At 34.9% G+C, this 20,616-nt stretch overlaps 1 protein-coding gene across 4 annotated transcripts in view; it reads right to left on the bottom strand.

The window, feature by feature from the left end:
- NAV3 (neuron navigator 3) overlaps positions 1-20,616 on the bottom strand; it is a 314,982-nt gene that overhangs the window by 54,218 nt on the left and 240,148 nt on the right. For all 4 annotated transcript variants that reach the window (XM_081125420.1, XM_081125419.1, XM_081125418.1 and 1 more), the window contains 5 exons: positions 20,007-20,167; positions 18,000-18,188; positions 14,225-14,277; positions 8,270-8,293; positions 5,780-5,857 (listed from right to left, as the gene is read on the bottom strand). In XM_081125420.1, coding sequence (XP_080981546.1) covers positions 5,780-5,857; positions 8,270-8,293; positions 14,225-14,277; positions 18,000-18,188; positions 20,007-20,167 — 505 coding nt within the window. The remainder of the gene's footprint in view (positions 1-5,779; positions 5,858-8,269; positions 8,294-14,224; positions 14,278-17,999; positions 18,189-20,006; positions 20,168-20,616) is intronic.

A 20,616-nucleotide genomic window follows, 5' to 3' on the forward strand; every position in this document is an offset into this window, starting at 1 on the left:
CAATGGGTGTTAAAAACATGACAAAGCAAGCAAGGCTGTGAAGAATATACTGTACAAATACATTGCTTATGTTTTGTAGTTGTGAGTAAATACAAAATATTCCCCACGAGAATGTCAGTTTTCAGTCTTTGGAAAATTGCTCTGCATTTTCACAAGAAAACTGGTTACAAAGGAACATTTTAATTCGAGTCACATTGTTCTCAATGAAAAATACGTTAAAAATATGTTAGTGAAATATTGCTTTAAATTTATGTTGCTTTGGCTTAGTTTATCAGATTAACTTTGTTACTTTGAAGGTAATGAAAGGTTAAATTTCTCACCAATCGGGTTCATGGAAAGGGAGTACCAGAAGCAAATAAGGGAAACTACCAGGGATCATTTTTTTCACCATAATGGAGAGAAAATGGAAAATAAAACTGATCAAACTATAGGATAATACATCTTGTCTGAAAAACTTCATAAAATGATGACTTTTTAAAAAACTGTGGATTTTTAGGAGGGCTGTTAATCATAGTTTACTTGGTTCTGGCTTTTAACAGTTGCATAATTTTCAAGCCAGAGTAAAACTGTATCAATATGATGATGAATATGTTCCAACTTGTGTTTGGTGGAGTCTGTCAAGGTAGTAAATTAGACAAGGCTGAATATTAGTTAAGGGAAAATATTAACACATACTATTTTTAGTTTTGAAACCACACAATATAATCTGAATAGGCATGCAAAGAGAATTATTGTGCTACTAAATAATGAGATGAAACATCATTATGAAGAATCCCTATATTGCATTTGTTCATTTAGAATTCAGTGACAGCCTGTCAACCAAATAAAAATACTCTGTACATATATTAATATGAGGATGAAAAGGATGATGGATATGACTTTACATTTGAAAATCCATAGTTAGATGAACTAAAAATGATTCTGAAACTATCGTAAACATGGTATCACATTTCTTTTACTGTACATAATTGGCTCTTCACTGTCTGTCGTAGTTAGTATGTGCAAAATGGTTTTCTCTTAAAGGAGATGCAGAAAAGCAAGAGTAACGGCCGGATTATACAAAATTATGAAGTAGAGCAAAGAAATGAGACACAATCCTAAAACAAAATAATACCTGAGAGATTATTGTTTAAAACACTTACATGCTGAAAAGGCAAAAGAAAGTGCCTTCAGAGATGCCTTTGAAAAATGGTAGTAATAACCAGCCTTAGTGCTTACTTCCAAATTATCTAAGGGCTGAGATGTGCAAGAACATGTATTAAAGCACAAACAAACGCCTCCCACCTGACTTGGCTGCATGGCGGTGTGGGCGAGAAGCGGGAGGGCCCCGGGCTGGCCGTCAGGGGTGACCACACATCCACAGCTGCCTCTGCTGCTGGGGCTCCTGGCCGCTCTCTGTTCCTTGGTGGGGTACTGATTCAGGGAAGGCCAGGCAATAGCGCTTGCCAGCATGCCCTCTCTGCCTTCTAAGGACATCCTAGTGGAAGAGCTTCACAAAGACTCTTCCCAGGGCTTTCTGCAGCTCTGTTCAGGGAACGTCTGCAGTGGGCGGGGGGCTCAGTGCGCGTTCTGCTGAATGGAGGCGAGACTCTGCCAGTCAACTGAGAGGTGAGCTCGCTGGATACCTTTCTGCCTGACCACCGCCCCTTTAACAAAGGGCTCAGAAAGCCTCTGAGTGAGAAGCATGGAAGTTTCAAGTTTAAACAGTGAAACATGGATTACTATGTGGATCCATATAAATGTAATCGTGCCAGGTTCAAGCACGTGATACATCAAATATGAAACACACCCCAAATTCAGGAAACAATGTTTACTTGTAGTCTGAATAAATGAATAAATAAAAGGCTTATCTCTAAGTCCAAATGGAAACTACACAAGATTTAATTTTTTTAACTTATGTTGAAGAAATTCTATTCAGAAATAATTTTATTCAGTTTTATGATTAATTTAATTTCTGTGCACATATGTTAAAAATATATGTATCTATTACTTACATCAATGGATATTAACTCAGGGGCAGTGAAGTAAAACACACTGAATGAAATTTCAATGTAGTAGTTCTTAGAACCGAGGAAAACTCGAGCATTAACTAAATCCTTTCATGACTATTATGGTCTAGGGCATCTAAAGTGACATTTTAATAAACCAAATGCTAAAGTTCAACCTGATTTGTAGTAGAGAGGTAACTTGTGAATAATTCAGATTTCTGAATGTATAAAGGAGATTATATCCTTAAAAATACAAATGGACATAAATATGCAAGACTCCATTCTTTGTAATTATAATGATACTATTACAATGTTCAACATAGGATTGACATTCAAATTATTTTATAAACATTTATAGATGCACTCATTCACACAAGTTCTCAGCTACTGAGATATTTACATAAACAGTGAATTTTAATAAACTTCTTTGTAGAAGAATAGACAATAATGTGTATCTTCACTACCTGAATTTTTTTCTCTTTCATCTTTTGTCATTTTCAGCAATAAATGGATACGATGGTAATAAACTTTCACAATGCATATCACAACGTAAAGAAGCACTATATGGTGAAATAAGGTTGAAATAGGTAAGAAATTAGAAACTACACATCTCTTTAAAAAATTGTGGTAGATCTTTCAGTGTTCTTTTTTATTTTTCTAATTTGAAATAATTATAGATTCACAAGAAGGTGCAAAGAGAGTATTAAGAGGACCTGAGCACCTTTCACCCAGTTTCCCAGTGGTTACATCTTACATAATTATAGTGAAATATCAAAACCAGGGATTCAATATGGATACAAATATGTAGATTCACATATGAAATAACCATCTTAATCAAGATACAAAACCATTTCTTCACCACGAAGCTCTCATTTATATACTTTTACAGCTACACCCACCTCTCAGGGAGAAAGGTGACCGCCGCCCCTAACCCTTGGCAACCATTAAGCTCCTGTTCATTTCTGTAATTTTGTCCTTAGAATGTTATACAGATGGAATTATATATAGAATGTGACCTTTTGAAATTGAGCTTTTCCACTCAGCTTAGAGTGAACTTGGAGATATCCACCCAAGTTGTGTGTAGCAAAGGTTCATTCTTTTTACTGCTGAGTAGCAGTCCATGATATGGATACATCAATTTGTTTATACATGGGCCTATTAAGGGATACTTTGGTTATTTCCATTTTCTTTTTCCATTATTAAAAAATAAATCTGCTATGAGCAGGTTTTTCCGTGTAGGTCTAAGGTGATATGAGAAGATTTCTAAAATGCTTTATGGTGTAAAAAAAAAGATCATGCAAAATAGGATATATTTTAAGCTCCTATACATGTGTAAAATTGTACTACTAGTGATAATATAGATATACATTAGGGAAGCTGGAAATCTTTGGACTTTTTCTCTAAGGCTAGACTTTTTAAACAAAATCATCTATTTGGCACCGCTTCGTCTAAATCTGTGTTTCTTACATTTTTTTCATTATTGCCCTCTAGGAAGAGAGTATAGATATTTTTTTTTCCTAATTACCCCCTTTCTCCATGCCATTTTACTGCCACAGGTATGCTAGATACCTGCTTATATACCCTTTGTATACCTGTGCTTTATACATAAAAACAGTGAGTTTGCCTTTTCAGCACAACCACCAATTTTACCTTTTGATGGTCAGATCAATGCCAGCTGAGATACATACTCCAAACTCGTGAAAACACTGTGAAGACAGTGTGGCATGCAGGGCTGGGGCAGAAGTGTTAGGTAGCCAACGGCAAACATCATTTAAAAATGATGGCTCCCTTTCCAAACAAAAGCAAAGAGCTGATGCCCCAAGGACTGTTCCCCTATGTTAGAATTAGGTTCTGTGTGTGTGTGTGTGTGTGTGTGTGTGTGTGTGAGCCTTTGTAAGTGTGTATTGTGTATTTATGTTCATGGGTATATAAAAGAATGTTGAAAGGAAACACAAGAAACCAATAACCATGAACAGGAATGAGAGTATCAGAGGGAAAAACAAATAATGTCTTTTTTATTAAACATTTCTAAAATTTTCTTTTTTCTTTTTAATAAAATAAGCATGCATTACTTCTCTAAAAAGGAGTTTTTTATTTATCCCCACCCAAGAAAATGTTTACTGATTTTAAAGACAGCAGGGGGGGAGGGGGAGAGAGAGAGATACATGCCCCAACTTTGTATCGAACAGCAACCTAGGTATGGGCCCCGAGGAATCAAACCCACAACCTTTTGGTATTTAGAACAATGTTCTAACCCACTGAGCTACACTGGCCAGGGCAAGCATGTATTACTTTTTAAATGGAAATAGTTTAAAAATTACTGTGTAAAAGCCCAAATTCCATAATGTATAGCAGCCACTTATTATTGCAATATCTGAATATATAAGTCCATACAAGAGACATTTTGAAATAAAATAAAACCCTGAATAATCATTCAGGACATCCGTAAGTATCTTGACTACTCAATGCACGGAGTCTATCATCGAGCCTTCCTCTTTGCAGATACACACAACCCAGGGTGTTTTGGCATCTGCATTGTAATATGTCCTTTCGGTACAAATTTAGGAACCTACACAGGAGTGTTTTATATCACCATACACGTAGTTTATTGTATAAAATTTACAATTGCTATTGAACCATTAAAGAGTTATACTTAGACACAAAATATAGGTTACATAATACTGCTTTCTTTCAGTGTTGCCCAAACAATTCTCTAAAACCTACTATAATTTTATGAATCACCTAACATCTTTAAAACATAAATATAATCAATTCAAAATTAATTAGATTCCCACAAACTTGAAAGGATAAATTCAAATACAATGCTAAAATGAATACATTGTGAGTGAAATAATTTACTTAGATACTGTGAAAGTTTTATTAAACCCTAATTTTTCATCTTAAAAATCTCACTTATTCAAGTCATGCCCAGGGGGGCTACACCTGCTCAGTGTTGCTATGTCAAGCTCTGTCCAGGAGACAGAAAAATTCAGTGGAGAGCATAGAAAGGTGAGGCAGGCAACAGGCCCAAAGCTACACAGTGGAACTGAGGAGATTAATGTTGAGTGAAGGTGGCAGGACATATGGCAAAATAGCAGGAGTCTGCTTACCCCTCACTGCTGTTTCTAACTCTAATGTTCCTTAGGGCTAGGCACAGTGCCACGTGCTCTTTACTATTCTACTTCTGTGTACTCCCTGGCACACTGAAAATCTTCAGTAAATGCTAATATAATTGACGGTCTTCATTGTCATCATTTTTGCTGTTCTCAGCTGCTTAAACTACGACAAGGTTACCAAGTTTGTTGAGAGAAATATATCTCAGATAGAATATAGTTAAGATACACAAGTTTAGACCTAAGTTATTTTTTTAGAATTAATTGGATGCTTAACTAATTGTCTAATAAATTGCACTGAAAGAGTCAGGGCACATGAATTTTTTATCTTCCAAAGTGAATCACTATCAATCCCTAATAGTACTTGGCTTGAGAAAGTCTTATGTATGGGGAGTGATAAAAATAAAAAATAAGAAAATAACCTTTGTCGCTATTGCTAATACTCCCAGCCTTACAATAAACAAAAAGCCATTTTAACCACAGTATGAATCCTTATGAATTTGGGTTTACATTTTATTACTCACTGTACAGGAAATGTACCTTTATATGAGCCCCACTGTTTAGTGACTTAAGTTTGTATAATTTTTGACATTTAAAGTGTGTAAGTGTTACTAAAATTATCCTGTTTACTATATAAAAATCTGTTTTAATCTATCAAAAAAATCAAAAGTGACTTACATTTGCTGAAAGTTGAGATGTGAGGGTAGCCACTTTTTCTTGAGATGCAACCAGCTCTCTCCGAAGTTTATGAATTTGCTGAATGTAATTAAAAATAAATCAATTTAATATGCTAGCAGATTTTGACTTAAAACTAAAATTCAATCCAAGAAAGCAAAGCAGACATTATAGTTAGCCCCTTCTACTCCCACTATATCAGCACCAATTTCTGAAAATTAAAGAAATGTGAATACTAGCTGCACAGTAACAATGAAAGCCACTGATAAGAAGAGGGGTAAGTGCCTGTGTTCAAAGCTGGGACTCAAATCTGCCAGTGAAGGCATGTTTACTTGTTCCATTTGCCATCCCTGCCTGACTGAAGAATCAGTTTGCTCTTTATTGATTCTTTAGAGAAATCTGCAGTAATAAAACTCAGGTAGCAAAAATCTGTATTTTTAAAAAATTAAATATATATATACATATTTTTTCTGGGTCTTTTGAGTGAAAAATACTCCATGTTATTTACCTATCAAGTGTTTTTTTGCATGTTTATTTTAAATTTCCGTAATTTGGAGACTTCTTAGAGCTGCAGAAATCCTGCAGTCACTGAAAGCTGTCTCTGAGTCAACATTTAATGACCCCATATTTGAAAATAATTTTATTGGCTGGAGTTTTAATGACTGACACTCAGAGAAGCCTTCCCAAATCTTGATTATAATGCCCTTTATTCAATGAGTTACTCAGAAAGGCTTTATAGATTATCCGTAGTTTAAAAATAAGGGGAAAAATCAGTATTATTGTGCAAATAACTAGATAAACAACAAAGTAAATATGCTGAAATGTTTTCCTTTTCAGTTACGTTCACACTTGAATAAAACTGTACCAGAAAACTATAAGAATATATGATATATTTAAAATTTTAATTTAAGCATTTTCGCAGTTTAACCTGCATGTCTCATGCTGCCATGAACTAGAAAGGTAAGACATTTATACGTTGACAAGGAAACTTCTGGTCTCAAGGGGTTTTAGTTATTTAGATGTCAAACATTCTACCCTGATGATTCTCATTTCTTCAAAAACTACTCTCCTTTTGTTGTATTTGGATTTGTGCAATATGGTCTCAGTTTGAAAGAGAATTCTTGACACAGTTCGCTACGTCTCCTTTTCTCTTTTCTCCCTTCACATTAGACTTTTGTGGAGAAGAAACAGTGGTCAACATTGAGAGACTAATAAAGAAGTGAGCTGGAAGCCGGAAGCAGAGACAGAGGGCATTGTTATCATTTGGGCAAAGGCGATTCCTTTTCACTCTTGTTTTTTAAAAAGAGATACATCCTAGCCCCAGTTAACTTTTGAGTAACATTCCTAAGATGATGGCCACAAATAAGTCTCAGAAATCGGAGAATCCATTTTATTCCTAAACCCAATTCAAAGAGGCTTTATCAAATGAATAGCCTCTACTGCAGGATCCCACTTCCTTTAAAATATAACCCAGGAAAACTTAAAGTACTGTAAATTATTTTTTTTAAACCATGATCCATGGTGGGGCATGAATGATAAAAGGAGATTTGGATAATTACTAATAAGGCAAATAGATGTGGCATTTTTATACTTCGGTAGCTATATTATGATCAACGTTAGTCGCCTTGCCATGTCCATACAATGCAAATAAAATAGGTTTTAAAAAAACCATAATCACTTTTTTGGTCTAGTAATTACAAAGATGAAATTGGTATAATCAATACTTTTTCAGTATTTTGAAGTACATCACAAACTTTACATTAAAGGCTAATAAAAATACGACTTCAAAGGAAAGAATTCCTTTGTAGAGACTGTTGCCAAGACATTTATTTTCTCTGGGTTCTGACTGCCTCAGTGTAAGCCAATCAAAGAATCATTACTGTACCTTGAATAAAGGCCTAATTAAAGTCCTTCTGCTCTTCCTGGCCAGCACAACTCTTATACAAGGGAATATTCTCTCCAGGCTGAATTCTGATTTGTATGTGATTGCGAGGAAGTGTGTATTTCTGAAATGTGTATATTAGAGCAATATACTGCACTAGACATAAAGTGGTGGTTACAGGCAGCAAAGTCCTGGCACCGAAGACATGGACTGGGGTGCCGGTAGCTTGTGTTGTGGAGGTCTGGGGCTCCAGTCAACGGTTTCCTTAATCCTAGGCAGTTAGTTTTATAGGCAGTGGGGAGAAGAGGCTAATAAAATAGAAAGACTGTACACTCAATCATCCATCAAAGATTTTATGAGTGCTTGCTACTAGACATAATTTATTAGCTAAGACTCCAATCTATAATGTGAGAGGAGAATTTGCTTGTAAACGCTGCATTTCATTTTATTTTAAGAAGAAATATTTGACCTTTTATCAACTACTTTGGTCATTTGTATCCAGTGCTGGAAGGTTATGCTATTGTAACAGAGCCCTCTAGTGGGAGAAAACCTCATTTCATCATAAACCTATACTAGAGTAGTCAAATATAAAAATGCTACAAGCTTTTTACCTCTGAATGAGCTTTTTCTTCAGCCTGTAAAAGAGAAAATGCAAAAAAAAAGTTATTATAAATAATTAATGTCAATTAATTTCACATGTATGAATAAAATAATTAAAATGTGTATTTAAAAATAGGGGGGGTGAGGGAAAAGATTAACCAAAGAATTTATATGCACATATGCATAACCCATGACACAGGCAATAGTGTGGTGAAGGCGGGAGAGGGGGTGGGAGCGGAGAGGAGGGGATCAATGGGGGGAAAAAATGGGAACATTTGTATTACTTTCAATAATAAAGATAAATTTAAGAAGTAAAATAAAACTGTACTGTCAAAAGAGCAGCAACTAGCCACAGATGGCTGTTAAACACTTGAAATGTGACTAATTCAAACTGGGATGTACAAGTGAAAAATATACACAGGAGTTTGAAGACTTAACGCAGAAAATAATGTAAAATATCTTTACAACTGCTTTATACTAATTCCATGTTTAAATGATATTTTTGGACATACGGTGTTAAATAAAATATATTATTAAAAATATTATGATCTAACATAAGAATATAGTAAAATGTATAATATTAAATTAAAACAGTAAGAACAGGAACTTTTAGAATTGCAAATGAATATTTATTTATACATAAGCCATGTAGTATTTTTAAAAAATAGGTTAGTTGACTCATGGATATATAATATCCCTTAAAAGCAAAGGATGAAATCTAGAGATAGTATTAGTCAAAAATCCAGACCAAAGACAAAATAGTTTTAAAATTATACTCTAAAAAAAATGCGTACCAAAAAATATTGGAATTTAAAACTCAGATTGTAGGAAACGGACTCCATAAAATTATAGGGATCTGCAGCCAAGTTTTAGGAGCCAGAATTTTATTCTGTGATTTACAGATCATAAAGAATGTCCAATAAAGCTGAAGGGAAAATACTGGCCTCTACTGATAACCACAGAAATCAGGTTTCTAGTTTCTATTTTCTTTTAGTTTTCCTGATGATCATTAATTAAGTTTATTTGGCTACAAGTCAGAAAAACACTAAAATGTCCCTGGTTAAGGTGGTGATCAAAGGGGCTGAGGAACATCTTCAGTTTATGCAGATTATGCAAATGAGGGTGCCTGTGAAAACTGGCTGAGGGTTTTGGCTTCAGATGCAGAAGACTCCCAGCTCTGGTTTTCTTCTTTGTGCTGGGCTGCAAAGTGCCAGAGTGTGAATTGTGTGCACCATTACATTCGAGAAGCTCTCTCATTCTGGAAAAAGCTGGAGAATGCAAAATATAGAACAGCACAAGTCTGCTCATTGCTTTGAGCAGATCCAATGCTCAGAACAATCTCTTATCTCTTTTTGGGTATATTGCCTGATTAATTGATGCAGATATACCTGAACCACTTTTTATATCTTCTTTTCCTCCAGAAAATGTAAAATACAACAAAGTATTTTAAACATGGAGATATTTTTATGTGTAAGCATCTCTTGAGTTTTTTCTTTCCTATATTTTCTTTACTCTTAAAAATACAGTATAGTTAGTAATATAGTAGTTAAATAAAAGAGTGGTAAAGTAGTAGAGTCCTATTAGCCTTTACAAGAAAATTGTTTTAAAAATCAATGCTGACATAAAGCTCGAATATTTTACATCTCAACTTTAGTTCTTTTAAGTGAAAATCTTTTTAATTTTAGTAATTTCAAGGTTTCATAATAAGTTTGTTTTTGAATCATAAGTAGGAAAGGAATTTTAAATAAAATTTCATAAAATCAATAGACAGCTGCAGGCTGTTTGCCATAAGACATATGGCACGATTAACTATGACTATTTGATTTCCCTAGTACTTTGCATATTTATTGCCAGTTTATTCTGCCCAAATCCTGCCTCTAGGCTTGCTAAGATTATAGAAGACTGATACTCAGTAAATAATTTGTGTATTCCAAACAAGCAATGTAAATAGTCAAGGAATGGTCACTTTTTTTTCATTAAAAATGCATGGATAAGTTACATATACTAGTTATAAGCCTAATTATTATATATTAATTCTCTATATACTATACATAATGATTTCTCTCATTGCAGACTTCTCAGAATTATCTTTTCCTCTAATATTTGCCTACTTTCTTAGGCTTGGCTGTTAATACTGGGTAGGCGTTACTATAAAGCTGAAGCAATGAGCCAGAATATTAATATTACATTTTGTTCAGTGGGTTAGGCATAGCATGTGATTACTTGCCATTGTAAACAATGGTTTTAAAGCAGGCCCAATGTCCTGAAGGATGGTAAACATTATGAAACACCTTACCTAAATAAAACTATAGGAGATTATTCTTTATTCTATAAGCCATTAATTGGCCATTTATTCATCCATTCAAACTTACAAATTAAAAGTATATATTTACTTTAATATTAGCTGTGTGTTAGTAAATACTAAAGAGATCTACAATGAACTAAACATGGCCTTTGCTCTTATTAAACGAACACAAACTAGATTCCAAGTACAAATCAAGTTCAATGAAGTTTTTAATATATAGCCAATCAGAAAACTACTGTAAGAATAAAAAATGTAAATGCATAGCAGGTTCAGGCTTACAAAGAATAAAAAGGGCTCTGGGTCCTAAAAATAAAATTGAATAGCTTCCTAGGCTATCTTTATTCTCTCACTTTTCATAAATACATAGATAATGAGGATTATTCCTTTCCTATGAGAAATCCACAGTACAATGATAGCAACCCAAACTCAACTTCAGGAAGAAAAGGGGAGGTGGAGGCTTGGACTTGCCTGAAAAAACATGCCAGTCTCTAAAGGGGGTGATGCCAGGGGACTGTAACCCTGGAGGAATTTCATCTTAGTGATTTTAGATATTCTGGTTATTTTTAAAAAGAATTAAAAAACTTATTTTTAGGTCAAAGCTCCAGATTTCAGAGTGTTGTTTTGGATTACAAAACAAACATAAACTCTGTTTACCCAAAGTAATAACTTGGCAGATGAGACTGGGCCTGTCATTTGTAACGAGTTTGCAACCTCCCTGAACCTTTCAGTTCAGGAATTCTAGAAGGTGATTTACACAACTTTATAAACAGATACATTTGAAAAATTATACCAAATTATAATTGGTAGAGATTTTAATAGAACTACATGTGAAGAAAGAATTCTTCCAATGGGATTTGTTAGACTGGTGATTTTACAGGTAAAGGTTCTTTCCAACAAGCCATCTTTGTTAGTGTGCTTTAATATTTTAAAGCAAAATATGTAATTCCATAAATTGCATAAATAAGAGTGTTAGAGTAAACATGGGTTTTGCCCATGTTAATAAGAGCAGTATTTTACCTGATAAGAAGAGATAGTATCTAACATTCTTACAAAAAAGGAAATTTTCCCCCTAAACACCAATTTATTTTACTTAGGAACACCATGCACAGCAGTGTTAGTGTGCACTGCATACTTCAAAAGATGCGGTTACATAGACTATGACACAAATGGTGCTCCCTAGAACCAGGCAATTAACAATGTTTTGTCATTTATGGTATACAACATTCCTGGTCTTCTCTAATTATTTCAGAAAAACTATGAATATATCTGTCTGTTGTTTTCTAGTTTTATTTTACAGGTCTAGTCCAAAGAAATTTGGCAACTTGCCTAATGTCAAGCAATAATTACTGATATAGTCAGGCAAGAATGCAAATCAATAGAATCTATATCCAGAATCCTTAAAAAGGCATGAAAAATGATAAATTGCCTTTTCACTTCATATTTGAAAAGCACTGTCAGATATTTTATCATTGCCAATTAAGTCTCAGTGCATGGAAAGGGGAGTTAGAGACAGAATGACTCCTTATCGTCTTTAATTTTTATCTTTATTAGTCCTCCAAATAGTCATTTTTGAATGTTTTATTATAGGTTATTTGTTAATTCAAGTATATAATTTACATCACTTCTAATACAACTATTTAAATTTCCTAATTTCCTAATAATATCACCTTGTCATGTGGCTTGATCACCTAACCCATCCTTTTCACACTTAACACTAGGACGTAATTCATCTCTGATGTTGGCCTATAAATATGTGTTTATAGCCTATTTTCATCTCTGTTCCCATTTCATACTGTACTATTAATACAATGCTTCTCATTTATGTTTTCTAATTGCCCTTATTATTTCGACATATTTATATACCATATTATATCAATATCTATAAATCTGTATCTATATCATATATCTAGCCTTTTTTAAATATACCCCCTTTGTTCACAATAAACCTGCAATATCCAATATGGCAGCTACTTGACACATATACTTATTTAAGGTTAAATTAATTACAATTAAAAATTCAGTTCCTCTGTTACACGAGACACACTTGAAATACCCAATAACCACGTGTGGTTACTGCGTTAGACAGTGAAGTTATAGAACAGCTTTATTATCACAGAAAGGTCCGTTGGACTCTAGTATATACTAATTAGCTGTTTTTCTTCAATCCATACTCTTTTATTCTTGAGTCTTTCTTGGGCTTCATAAAGGTATTTTTATCCAAATGTTGCTTTTGTATATGTTTGTATATATTTAAAATATGATTATAATGATGTTGCATTTTCATGCCGTATAGAGACTTCAGCTGCAATGGTTTCAGTCAGAATACACCTCCCTGAAAAGCAGCAGCACTGGCCCAGGAGGAACACTAACTCTTAACATATTTCTCTTACACATTCCGTTTCCAATATATTTTCACATTTCTCACTTCTTTATCTATTTGCTTAACACAGTAGATTTAGCTAAACACTAATAGTGATTTCTTTAGTTATATATTTCATTGGAAATTTTAAAAAATGTTTTTATTGATTTCAGAGAGAGGAAGGGGGAGGGAGAGATAGAAACAGCGATGAGAGAGAATCATCGATCAGCTGCCTCCTACATGCCCCCTTCTGGGGATCAAGCCTGCAACCCAGGCATGTGGCCTGACCAGGAATTTAAACTGTGACCTCCTGGTTCATAGGTTGATGCTCAAATGCTGAGCCACCCTGGCCAGGCTCTATTAGCAATTTTAATCATTAAAAGGAGAAATGATAAGAAAAATACTGTCTCTGCTAATGATAACCTAATTTTGAATAACTTTGTAAAGCAATAAATATTAAGATAAACTTATAAAAAGAGAGGCATAACATTTGAACCTAATAAAAATGAGTTTAAAAACCCCAATTTTTCCCTTGATGCTTAATTGCTCAGCGAACAGCAAAGGCTGTGAACTTTTTATGAACCTTTCAGTGCAGGATTAAGGATTATTCCTACCCTTCAAGTCTCAGTGCAATTCAGTAACGCTAAATATACCTCTCTCTTACACAGGCATGAAAAAACCCTCCTGTAAAAAATAAATTCCTAAAGTCTATCTTTTTTGAAAAAGATGAAATTATATTAAGCAGACAGAAAACTCACCTTTACAAAAATAAAATATAACTTCACATATTGGGAAAATAAGTTGACACACTGGCATTTCTCTCTTAAGAAATGAAGTTTTAAAAATCATATTCTATTTCAGAAGATTATAAAATAAATCTCAAAGCCTCTGAGGCCTTTACACTTTGGCATAATCTTTTCAAAAAACAAACTAAAAAAAAATACCGTAGAACAATCATGGCTCAGGGAACCAAACAAAGAAAACTATCCAATATTATAAAATATGGTAGAGCACAGCACACGATTTCAGGAATTCCAAGTTATATCTTAACAGGTCTTGTGAAATTCCATTTTCCTTCCATAAACTGATTATAACAAGAACCCAAAAGTCAGGCGGAAGCCCACATACGTGGACCACAGAAGCGCTATTACTGTACTTGCCAGCTTCTCAGGTGTGCAGGAGCTTAGAGTATTTCACCAACAGCCCTCATTTCATTGTGAAATTTCTGTGTAAATGTCAGTCTGTTTAATCATTTGTGTGCTTGGCAAAGGCAGGAGCTTTTTCTTAACGGTCAATACTTACTGTGGAGTAAAGAGAAGAGGTGCTGGAGACCAGTGACAATGAAGAGCCATGAACTGAAGAAAACAAAAAGAACAAAAGGTAAACTGCAGAATTTGCTCTGGAACACCAGGTCTTGACTAAAGCATGAAGAACAGGGAAATAAAATAATAACTGCTGGACAAAAGAACTGGAGAATAAGTCTGTCATCATTTTTTTTGGACATAAATATGTTGAGACATGGAAAGACACATACCTACCCCCTAAAGTATCTTATTTATCATGTTATAGAGGGGGTGTTTTGCACATACTGAAAGCTATGGTAAACTCTCACATAATCAATAATCAGAAAATCATGAAAACTTGAACTACAGTTGCCATAAACTTTAAAAAGCCTTATGTACTTTATTTATTTGATTTTATTTTTATGCAACAAATATGCATTTTCAATATTTTTCACTATGTATTTTTGGGGAAGTATTTTATCCAACTTGTTAGATCAACATTTTCTGTGATAACTTGATTATGTTTTTTTTAAAATGGAGAATTATTCTTTATAGCTGCATAATATTCCTTGGTGTAAATGTCCCACAGCTTTTTTACCCACTCATCTACTGATGGGCACTTGGGCTGCTTCCAGATCTTAGCTATTGCAAATTGCGCTGCTATGAAGGTAAGGGTGCATAAGTTCTTTCTGATCAGTGTTTCAGGATTCTTAGGATATATTCCTAGAAGTGGGATCACTGGGTCAAAAGGCAGTTCCATTTTTAATTTTTTTGAGGAACCTCCATACTGTTTTTCATAGTGGCTGCCCCAGTCTGCATTCCCACCAGCAGTGTACTAGGGCTCCCCTTTCTCCGCGTCCTAGCAAGCACATGTCATTTGTTGATTTGTTGATGGAGCCATTCTGACAGATTAACCAAAGATTTTATGCACATATGCATAACCCATGGACACAGACAATAATGTGGTGAAGGCCTGGGGAAAGGAGTGGGTGCAGGGGGGAAGGGTCAATGGGGAAAAAAGGGGGACATCTGTAATATTTTCAACAATAAAGATAAATTTTTTTAAATGGAAAATTATTGTTTCTTTTGTAATTTTAATGATAGAAAAATACTTCTTATTTCAAGGTGGTATCTCACTGAAATTAAGAATGGAAATTGCTGTCCAGTTCCATGGATGGAACTGGAGAGTATTATGCTAAGCGAAATAAGCCAGTCAGAGAAAGACAAGTAGCACATGATCTCACTGGTACGTGGAATCTAACGAACAAAATAAACTGATGAACAAAATAGATCCAGAGATATAGAAGCATGGAACAGACTGAGGGATCTCAGAGGGAAGGCAGGGGTGGGGGAGTGGGTGGGGAGAGATTAATCAAAGAACTTACATGTATAAATGCATAACCTATGGACACAGACAATAGCGTGGAGAAGGCCTGGGGGTGGAGGAATGCAGGGTGGAGGGGATCAATGAGGGTAAAGGGGAACATCTGTAATACTTTCAACAATAAAGATAAATTTAAAAAAAAAGAATGGAAATTGCATACTGTCTTTTATCTAGGTATATCAAAATACCATCTCAAACAATTAACAGAATGCTTTATATTTCTGCACGTCCAATGTATTAAGCCCAAAATGAAGATAAAGTTGTGCTTAATTATATTTGTAGAAAAGTCTTTTCTTTTCTCATTGTGGTATAATATTAAGTTATCTCTGCTTATTCATCTATTAAATAAACATTAATTGAGTGTATACAATGTGACAGGCCCTTACTAGATCCTGGGACTATAAAAATGAATGACACTATCCTAGGAGCTGAAAAGGAAGTAGAAAGATACACAACTAAAAACATAATCACAACAGAGGAATATAAATACTATCAAGACTATGTATTGGGTAGTGTGAGAGCACATGGGAGGTGCTTACAACCTGTGTGGAGAGATCAGAGGGAAAAATGCAAATACTACCTTTCTGTGAGATATGCAAAATGTTAGTTTTTTTGTTTGTTTGTTTGTTTGGTTGGTTGGTTTTTAAAAGCACATTCTTTCAACCTGGTATGAACTAGTGTGGTATACCAGAAGGAAGGTGGACAATGAATCAGGACATCCCATTTTCAGCCTTTTTTCTGCTACTTGTACAGTATTTCTGCCATGTGATTACTTAGGATCACTTCATATTTATAGGTCTATGACCTTATAGTTTGTGGCTTAGTTACCTCATCTTTCCTGTGAGCACTGAGAAGTACTTCATTAAACTTCCTTCTATCTCTCTAGTCCAGTAATTTCTCAACTCTAGACCATAATTCAAGAATTATAATAGTTCAGTATTCAGTACATGGCCATCAAAAAGGCATCTTGCCCACTCAGGCTGGCATTCAGAAATTCAGATTATTCAATCCTCATAAATGGAAGGCCAGAAATTCCCAGCAGGTGAACAGTATTCTCTTTGTAAAGGAGGCAGTCTAGAAATCCATCAGTATGCTTATCAAGTTAGGAGGCCTATGAAGAGAGTGATAGAGCCATTTCAGGAAAGCAATGACAACATTGCAGATTAGTTATATTTTTTCCTATCTTCACTGCAGTAATCAGCAGACTCTCAAGGAAAAATTCACCCTTTGTCATGGTGAACTCAGTGGTTTGGTTACTATCCCAAAAAGCTGTGGCAACTGTGGTGAATTTTTTTTAGTGCCAGCATGTTAAATACACAGAGGTGACCTGAACACCATGAGCCAATTTTCAGAGCTGCCTAAGCTTTCAGTCAGAGACACTTTAAATAAGAAGGTAGGGAGGTAACGGAGAAAGGAACAAAACTATTCTTTACTTTAATTTCATTCTCATGACAAACCTGCAAGATTATTGATGTGGAAATTAGAGGTAATAAACTTAGGAAATTTGCTCAATGTTCATACCACAAATAAATGGGTAGCCAGAGGCTTAAGCCTTAGTATATTTCAAGATCTGGGGTCCTTTCTTTTATACATAATTATTAAGGAGTAGGAGACTATGGCTGATTTAATGTTTTAGTTTATTCTAATCAATTTGAACTTCTACATTTACTTTTATCTTTAACTGATTTGTTTTATAATCTGAATGCCACATTTTTCCTTTATATGTATTTAAAAATCAATCGTTAAATCAAAGAGGAAAATTTCCCAATATTATTATCAACTTTGATATTTTAGGTTATAGAGTTTAAAAAATTTATATACATTTAAAAATCAATTAGGCCTCCTAAGTGTTTCAAATAAGATTTATTATAAAGTGTTCATACAGAACTTTACAATTAAAAAGATATTTACTAGGAGAGGTGAGAATTTTATTACATTAAATAAGGAAATGTAACTTTTAAAGCAAAATATGAATTAAAAATGATATAATGAAAACTAACACAAGAGGGAGTTTCTGAGAAAGCAAGCTGGCAGCACATGATAGTTTCATAAGATAATTTTTCTGATTCATATTTCTTTATGGCCCTTTAACTGAGATGTCAAACAAAATGATTACTCTGACATTTGATACATTAAGTTAAGTAGTCTCTAAAACTATGTAAATTTTTGTATGAGAATTTATTCTGAACTATTTTATAGCCCATTATTAATCTAAATGATTTCTGGCATATTTCCAAATGCATGAAGAAAAAAAAGTAGTGCAAACTAAAACTTCTTCTAGCTCAGGGCTCTTCAAATAAGAGTTGCACTTATTTATTTACTCTTCAGGAATTGTTGTGATATGAGTGATGTGATAGTTTTCGTCTCAGTTAAATAAAGTAACCTCATCTTTATTTCCCTCCACACCTACCTTCTTCCATGCTGTCTCGAAAGGAGCCTGAATGACTGATGGCACGTGGCCTTTCCTCCAGAGACGTGGCACTCCCGCAGAGCTGGGAGTCATCGTAGAGGTCAAAGGAAGAGTCTTGGGCTGGGATGCTATTTGAGCGCATCATGCTGGGCCCGGGAAGGTTGAACTGAGACAGGTTGGTTGGGCTCACTGAAAAACAAAGCCCCCACAGCCTATTATTCTGTGGCTTGGGTGATGAAAATAGCAGGTTGAAAGTGAAAATGTTATTCCAGTTCTTATGGAAACATGAAGCTATAGGGTGTCCCTATCTAAGGTAATCCAAGAGTCTGCCTCTGAAATGTTCAATGACAGCTACAGTGAAGGACCTCTTTTCTTCTAGCACTTCTGTGAAAGCAGTATGTCAGTTTCTAAAATAATATTAAATAAAACCAGCAAGTTACCTCTACTGTTCATGCTAGAAATATAACATGGTATTTTCTGCTAGTCTATGAAGAAAAGACTGTCAATCTAGAGTCTGCAGCTTTCTTTTTTGAGAAGACTGTATCACTTTAATGGGAAAATCAAAATGAAAATACAAAAAATCTAAATTTCCCAAGAAGAGCCTTTCAAAGATTCCAGGCAAAGACTCTCAGTCATTTTGAGTTTCAATGTAGGTCTCTTCCAGCTCAGATTCTATGTTTCCATGAGTGTAGAAGAAAGGGATTAATTCTGAATAGTTTGAAGGGTGAACAGAGAGAATGGGGTAGAAGGTCATTCAAGGTGGAGGGATCCTTGGAAGCACAAACAGAGAAACTTCCATAAAAGGGTGTTTAAACATCACTCTGTGTGCATAGGGGTCTGTCAAATATACAGAACCTGGAAGTCACAGGTTGATAGTAAATCTTCTGCATGGTAACCCATAACGCAAGGTGAAAAAGCAACCTGGGCAATTGTTCTCTCTCTGGGGAAATGACAATGACTCTTACCAGGTTTGAGATGCCTCACCACGATTGTTATCAATAGTAAATAAAGTTTCATCCAAAAATTTATTTGGGATGGAAAAAAATGGATCTATTAAAAGATAACTAGCATATTTAAACTTCTTAGATTCTTGTCATTCTTCCCTATGTTTTCTATGATGTTTATATCAATGATTTTATATTTTATACAAATGATACTAAGCACAAAGTAACCCAAAGATTAAGCTAGTTATTTTTCATTGTATTTATCCAAAAATGTTCACAGGGTATTATCTTAATAGAAATTCTCATATGCATTTTTTAAATCCTTATCCGAGGATATTTTTTTCCATTGTTTTTAGAGAGTGGAAGGGAGAGAGAGACATCGATATGGGAGTCTATTGGTTGCCTCTCGCACGCATCCCGACCGGGGCCAGGGATCGAGCCTGCAACCGAGGTATGTATCCTTGTGTATCCTTGGCCGGAATCAAACCCGGGACCCTTCAGTCTGCGAGCCGACTCTCTAGCCACTGAGCCAAATGGGCGAGGGCTCATATGCATTTTTAAGGAGAGTTTTAGCTTTAAAATAGTGAAAGACATGATCTTGGAGTCATAAAATCACAGTCTTTCTTCTTAATAATTATTTATACTTTCTATTTTTCTACAAACAAGTTGATTAATTTTGTCATAAGGATTTTAAAAAACATTTTAAAGAAAATACAAGATGGTTTACTCATTTTTAAGAGGACTCTTTGAAAACCCCTAGGCTTGAAGTCGGTGTTCTGGAATCACCTGTTGCCCCTGCTTCTTACCAGGGGTAGAATTTCTTTTCAGGTCAGATCCTAGACTGCAAAATAACAACCTATGTGAAGTTGTTGTCGTGAGCAACAAACTGTATAATATTTGGAAATTATTTCAAGCACAGTGAGCAATCACACAAATAAAAGGGACTATTAGGATGCCTTTATCTCTTCTGTAAATGAACAGTTTTTGTAGAGAGATACCAGGGCTCCTGTGAGGCTGGGTGGTGAAAGGAGTGAGATGTAATTGATGTTTTAGACTCTTTTACCCAAGTTAGAGAAGTGGTATTTTCCTGCTGCAGAAGACGACATGGCAGAAGGGGAGACCAGAGGTGACTGGCTGCCGGTGTCCTGCAGCCCTCCGGTTGAATGGGATCGCAGCCACTCTTTGCCCTCCTCTTGGTTGGCCTGCCGAGATGATGGGGTGTATCTGCAAAACAGCACAGCTGAGACACTTAAGCACATGTAAAGGGGCAAGGCAACAGCAGGACAAGAAAGCAACTGAGAGGAGCTTACTGTTCAGACTAAACAACATTCTCAAACAGACTGAGTCGAATTATAATTGCTTAGTTCTTCCAGATGATTTGACACCATCTGTTTGAATCTCACAGGGGAAAAAAAGAGAGAATTTTGAAAAGAAAATTATGCTTTTGTGAGATATGTAGTTGATAATCATAAACAATGAGCAGACAGCCAAGTTAATTGAGAAGGACTGAAAAGCACAGTGCTTAGGAGGGTGTGCAAAGGGCGAAAACATAGACTAAAAATGATGGACAAGGGAATTGGAGTGATGGTCACAGGGAGGCATAGGAAATGGAACATAAATTAACAGCTCTTTTTCTTTAATAAAGAAAAATATTTATTTGGTTAAAAGCCATT

Source organism: Miniopterus schreibersii (assembly GCF_964146895.1).
Source record: "Miniopterus schreibersii genome assembly, chromosome: 2".
Lineage (NCBI taxonomy): Eukaryota > Metazoa > Chordata > Mammalia > Chiroptera > Miniopteridae > Miniopterus > Miniopterus schreibersii.